The sequence below is a fragment of the Cebus imitator genome, unplaced genomic scaffold (genome assembly GCF_001604975.1).
Source record: "Cebus imitator isolate Cc_AM_T3 unplaced genomic scaffold, Cebus_imitator-1.0 Scaffold20, whole genome shotgun sequence".
Lineage (NCBI taxonomy): Eukaryota > Metazoa > Chordata > Mammalia > Primates > Cebidae > Cebus > Cebus imitator.
Genome location: NW_016107335.1, coordinates 6,912,167 through 6,918,551, shown reverse-complemented (window position 1 = coordinate 6,918,551; position 6,385 = coordinate 6,912,167). Strand labels below are relative to the sequence as shown.

The following is a 6,385-nucleotide window of genomic DNA, read 5'->3' as shown; positions in this document are numbered from 1 at the left end:
AAAAAAAAAAAAAAAAAGATTGTCCTCAGATCAAAGTGGATTGCATTCTGATAGCTCTTCAGCGATCTCTGAATGCCAGCATTTTATGATTCACTACATATTCTACTCGCCCTTCTTTAATTCAACATAGACTGTTACTAAGAATGGCTTTGTGTATACAAACAGGGTACAAGACTATTTTCTTTTTTTTTTTTTTTGAGACAGAGTCTTGCTCTGTCACTCAGGGTAGAGTGCAGTGGTGTGGTATCGGCTCACTGCAACCTCCGTCTCCCAGGTTCAAGCAATTCTGCCTCAGCCTCCTGAGTAGCTGAGACTACAGGCTTGTGCTACTATGCCCAGCTAGTTTTTTTGTATTGTTAGTAGAAACGGGGTTTCACCATATTGGCCAGGCTGGTCTCAAACTCCTGACCTTGTGATCCGCCCACCTTGGCCTCCCAAGATAGAAGGCTTTTTATTACACTGCTCATTCAGCTCTCAGTGACCTTGCAAGAAAGGCTGGAACATCATTTTATAGAGGGAGAAATATAAAAATTAATTTGCTCAGGACCCCACGGCTGTTAAGTAGTAGAATAAAAATGAAGCCTGTAGTCTGCATGGCTCCAAGCCTTCTGCTCTTTTCATGACAGCAGCCTGCAGAAATGCAGTGGCACAAGTGTGTGCCCACAACTGTTTCATGCATTCAGGCATTAAGTTCCACTTCTATCAGCATCAGAGTTGGTATACCAGAATACTTACATATAGAAGGTGAAGAAATGGACAGAAGCTGGTTAGGAGCAAAATTCTCAAACTTTTGCTTAAAAAAAAATCCGAACAAATGAGTCTGGGCCAAGTAAAAGATTGGTTACATACTAATTTCTAGAATTTATGGTTGATTTTATTTTTAAAGTGAACTTGTATTTTGGTTTTCATTTTGTGGCTGTTTTACCTAAAAGGAAAAATTAACGATAATTCGGAGTAGTTTCTATATTAACTATGGAAAGAATTACTGTTTATTATCTTACACAGTCTTTTGAGTTATTATGAAATAAATACGTGAATGACATAGAGTTCCTTAATAACTATTTAGCAACCTTGGAAGAAGGGTGCTAAATTAATAAAAGGACACATTCAATGCTGTTCTTGTAATTCTTACTAGGGGCAATAGAAGTTGTTTCTTAACTATTTTGAAATGGACCAAGACAATAAATTCTTTGTAATAAAAGACATTTATATCTCATTTTCTTTGTTATCAACTTGATTTATATATGATCAGCTGAACATTCATGCATTCAACATATTTGTTTCAAACATTATGCAAAGCATTGTGCTCGATGCTATAGAGATAAATATAAGTCTACAAAGTATTCCTCTTGGCTAGTATTCCACATCTTACTCATTTCTTTCCTTTTTCTTCCTACAGGATAAGCTACAATATTCTTTTAAAATAAAGCAGATGATTTTATAGTATTTGCTTGATAGTTTGTTGTGAATTTTAGCAAGTATTAAATACAACTTTAGAATAGCTGTCAGGTGTTTTTATATATGTCTCATACAGTTTGAATAATTGTGGGACTCTATTTTCAGATGATTTGAAAGGAGAACTAGATGAATATGTCCAAAAATACCTCCCTGGAAAAATTAAAATCATAAGAAATACCAAGCGTGAGGGCTTGATTCGAGGAAGAATGATTGGCGCAGCCCATGCGACAGGTATCACTTCTCGTTAGCTTTGCTCTGTGGGTGCTGGATGGCAAGGGCTTCAGCCTCAGGGCCTTTGCTGATTCTGCAGTCTATGAACAGTGGTGTTTCAAATGGACATTGCCAGCAGGAGAGATAAGGCTTGTTCTCTTTGGGAAGCCTTTTCAATAGCCCCCAGCCTGCTACCCCAAAGCATGTAGTGTAGGGGGCTGAACTCTCAAATCCTCAGTGTCTATTTTCTTAGTGACCCTTTTTGGTAGTTACTGCCCCTCAAGTCGATTCTGTATCTTGTTCCTTATATAAGCAGAAAAGCTGAGACCAACATATGACTAAACTTTTATGATTTTAAATACAAAATTTTAAATGTATGAACCCAAACTGTTGATTGGAATTATGCTTTTAATTCTTAGTGTGGAGTGCATGCCTTGAGCTACACATTATGGCTTTAATTGGGAAATAGATGTAAGATTGACTTACATAACTATAAAAGGCATTTTCTTTAAAATTCCCTCTAATTCTTCTGATTGCATCCGGAAAAAGTCTCCATTGTTACTAGTATATCTTTAAAACCTTTCCATCATGCGCTGATCTCCCAAGCCTTTGAAAAGAAAGAACAGGCATCAAATTCAGGCTTCTGCAGAAAATATATCTGTTTGGTCTTCAGTTATATTATATTGATTCTGTTGTATTTTGTTTTATGGTTACTTGTGTGTAATTGGTCTCCCTGAGTTTTAGTTATGATCGTGATTTTTAAAAAATTTTTAAATAAATTTAATTAAATCAAAACTGAAATGAATCTGCCTAAAAATGTTAGGTATATCATATTGCAGGTAGTGCATAGACATGGCAAAAAAATTATGGAAGTCATTTGAGAATAACAGAACTTGGTGGGGACATTCCCTAGCAGAGACAGCATCTGCTGCAGTCCTTCCTGTATTCCACGCTCTTCTAGATAACCTGCCACCAGGCTTGTGGTGGTTGGCATTGCTCCCCCACCCCGCTCCTCCTGTGTAGCCACTGGCTCATGTGCTGGGGTGAACTAGGACTTCACTTTTAGGATCTGTCTTCTCTTCATTCTCTTAAGCCCACGGTGACCTGAAGCAATTAACAAACAAGAGAAGCAGCTCCTCTACATCCCGTCTGCAGTTGGAGGCAGACTGAATTCAAGGCTTGAGATATTTTCTTTTCTAGGTTTCTAGTCATGTAGAGACTTACTGAATTGACTTTGGAATTACTCAAGGCTAAGCAATAAAGTGAAAATTGTGGGGTATTTTCAATATTAAGCCACTCAAAACATTGTACTGTTATAATGCATGTTTACTGTGAATTGACTTTTTTTTACATAGCAATAGTTATTTAGGTTTTTTTCCCTTTATGATCTGTTCAGGTCCTCATTCAGATACAGTTTAGGATCTGTCAGAAGTAAGCCAGTTTGCGTGGAAGTCATTGTCTCAGGTTCAGTGTGACTAAGCGTAGTTTTTATTTAGTTAAATTGGTGTTAATTGGAAAAAATAACACTTAGAATTAAGAAAAGCTATGGGCTGGGCATGGTGGCTCACGCCTGTAATCCCAGCCCTTTGGGAGGCCGAGGTGGGCAGATCATGAGGTCAAGAGATCGAGACCATCCTGGCCAACATGGTGAAACCCCGTCTCTACAAAAAATACAAAAATTAGCTGGGTATGGTGGCGGGCGCCTGTAGTCCCAGCTACTCAGGAGGCTGAAGCAGTAGAACTGCTTGAACCCAGGAGGCAGAGGTTTCAGTGAGCCGAGATCACACCACTGCACTCCACCCTGGAGACAGACTCTGTCTCAAAAAAAAAAAAAAGCTTTGAATCCATTTTCTCCTGGAAAAAATCTTGACTGAATTGATCTCACCCCCACTGAGGACCATGTCGGACGTTTTGCCTTTCTGCCTTCGGTGACAGCGGAGAGCTGCCTGCTGCTCACATCCCTCCCCATTCAGGTTGTTCACAGACACTGAACTGCGGGACTGATTCACTGACGACATTGAAAACTCTGTCTGAGATACTGCTTTTATCACTAGTTGAAGTTGGATAGATAACATCTGGTGCTTTAAGTAGTTCATATAAAATCTTGATACATGAGTGCACATTTAGAAAATCAATAATGCAACCTGATGATGAGAGTTGAAGTTTCTCAACGGCCCAGAAGAACCATGGAGTTCTTAAATTTGTAATTTTTAAAAAAAATCCTCAGTCCTGCTCACATTTATCAATAGGAGCTTAAAATGCAGGATAAAAGTTTGATGATTTCTATTTTGCGAACCAGAAGAAAGGTGTATCCCATTGGCAGATGAGAGCCACTGAAGCCAAGAGGATCGGGGGTAGTAGAAAGGAAAGGTGGGAGATGGAAGAAACAGAAATGAGCACAAGGTGTCCCCGACAGCACCACCGCTGCGCCTCCCTCACTTTGGGGAGAACTGCTGTGCGATGGCATTCTTCCTTAGTGGCCGTGCATTTCTTAGTCACTGGTGAAAAGGCAGCTGTGTTCTCTGTTCTCTGTTTACTGAGGCAGAGAGATGTATTCTAAGTGTGTGCTAAATTTCAAAATACTTTGATTAAAATAATTGTAATAGAAATAGCTACACATAACTGGCCACTGTCATGGCACCGAAACCTCTTGAAATAATATCTGGCCTTGCAAAGAGTTGCACTGTTACTGTGAGACTCTGACTCTGTTTACTAAGAGATTCTAAATTGTCGGCCAGTTTTCTCAAGAGACGCGCGTATAATTTATATGGGTCCCTCAATTACAGCAGGACACTGCATACAGCATTACTGGCTGAGGGACGTCCCTTGTGGACCATCGGCAGTCAAGTGTGATGGAGCGATAAAGCCATCTGGTGCTGGGAGGTGGCCATCGCATTTCATGCTGTGTCATTGCACCATCCCATCACATGGGTAGCTATACCTAAATGGAGTGTTAAAACGCTCTTCTGAGCCGCTGTTGTTGCCTCCCCAGGAGAAGTCCTTGTGTTCCTGGACAGCCACTGTGAAGTGAACGTGATGTGGCTGCAGCCCTTGCTGGCTGCCATCCGTGAGGACCAGCATACCGTGGTGTGCCCAGTGATCGATATCATCAGTGCCGACACACTTGCCTACAGCTCGTCCCCCGTCGTCCGCGGGGGATTCAACTGGGGACTGCACTTCAGATGGGATCTCGTCCCCCTTTCTGAGCTAGGAGGAGCCGAGGGAGCCACCACACCAATAAAGTAAGATCGCTCCTTTGTTTGAAAAGTTTCCACCAGTGCTTCCTTAAAAGAGAAAAAAATTATGTTAAAGATAATTCCTCCTTCTTTGTAAGGAGCGAAAGTGTTGACTTAATTTGTATGTTAAAAAATTCTTGAGTTTGTATTGAACTTTATGCAGTCTGCCAAGTCCTAAGGAAAGATTTATGATTAAGATACTATCAGTGCCCTCAAGGACTCAGAGCTTCCTTCCTGAGAAAGGCAGATAGAGCAGGCCACCATTGCCGAGGAAGCCCTACAGAGTTTATGTCAAACACCTTTGTGGACTTAGTGTCACCAACTTGCCTTCAGCTCTTTGGTAGTGAGTGGTGCTGTGAAAAACATTAATATGCAAGCCTTTTCTTTCATTAGGATTTTGAAGATGATTCCTGCTGGTATAGTTACGAAGTCACAGTATAGAATTATTTTATGTTCTCACCTGTGTTTCATCTTCTCTAAAATAAATCTCTCTTATTTTTGTTTTCTTTAAAAATTTCTTATTTAGGCCAGGCGCGGTGGCTCACGCCTGTAATCCCAGCACTTTGGGAGGCCGAGGCAGGTGGATCACGAGATCAAGAGCTCGACACCATCCTGGTCAACATGGTGAAACCCCGTCTCTACTAAAAATACAAAACATTAGCTGGGCATGGTGGTGTGTGCCTGTAATCCCAGCTACTCAAGGAGGCTGAGGCAGGAGAATTGCCTGAACCCAGGAGGCGGAGGTTGCAGTGAGCCGAGATCGCGCCATTGCACTCCGGCCTGGGTAACGAGAGCGAAACTCCGTCTCAAAAAAAAAAAAAAAAAAAAAAAAAAATTCTTACTTAGGTTGAATTCAAAGAGGTTTGTCTGTATTTTTACTTTTTTTAAAGTTTTTGCCCCTACTCTTTTTTTAAAAGCTTTTTGTTATGGAAAATAACGTACATAAAAGGTATAAAGTATGTACTCCATATGCACACACACTTTAACACATGGTCACACTGTGACACACAGGTAGCTACCAGCCAGTGCAGGAAGCAGCGTGCAGACCCAGTCACTGCCCTGACACGTAGAGGTGTCTTTGCTCTGACCCTGGTAATCATTTTCTTGCTTTCCTGTATAATTTTGCTGCCTAAGAATACATCTCTACACAAAACAGTTCAGTTTGCCTGCTGCTGTACTTTGCAGAAGTAAAGACATTATGACTTCTTATTTTGTCTTGCTTCTTTTTTTTTTTCTTTTTCTTTTTTCTTTTTACAGTAGAGGGAAGGGAAAAGCCAGGAAGGAGGGGAGGAGAGCGCTCTTTCTTCTTTTGTTGAACATTTTAAAATATTATTCCATGTTGTATATAATTTTTTTTGCTGTATAATATTCTCTTACATGAATATACCACAACTTGTTCAGTTTACTGTTTTTTGATGGGACAACTGAGGTGTGTTCGTTTTTTTTTTTTTTTTTTTTTTTGAGATGGAGTTTTGAACTGT

General features: G+C 40.3%; 1 protein-coding gene across 1 annotated transcript in view; it reads left to right on the top strand.

Moving 5' to 3' along the window:
- The window catches only part of LOC108297329 (polypeptide N-acetylgalactosaminyltransferase 11), a 22,963-nt gene that overhangs the window by 1,647 nt on the left and 14,931 nt on the right, over positions 1–6,385 (top strand). The window contains exons 3-4 of the mRNA XM_017520037.2: positions 1,564–1,689; positions 4,661–4,910. Of these exons, the coding sequence (XP_017375526.1) occupies positions 1,665–1,689; positions 4,661–4,910 (275 nt within the window). The 5' untranslated portion in view covers positions 1,564–1,664. The remainder of the gene's footprint in view (positions 1–1,563; positions 1,690–4,660; positions 4,911–6,385) is intronic.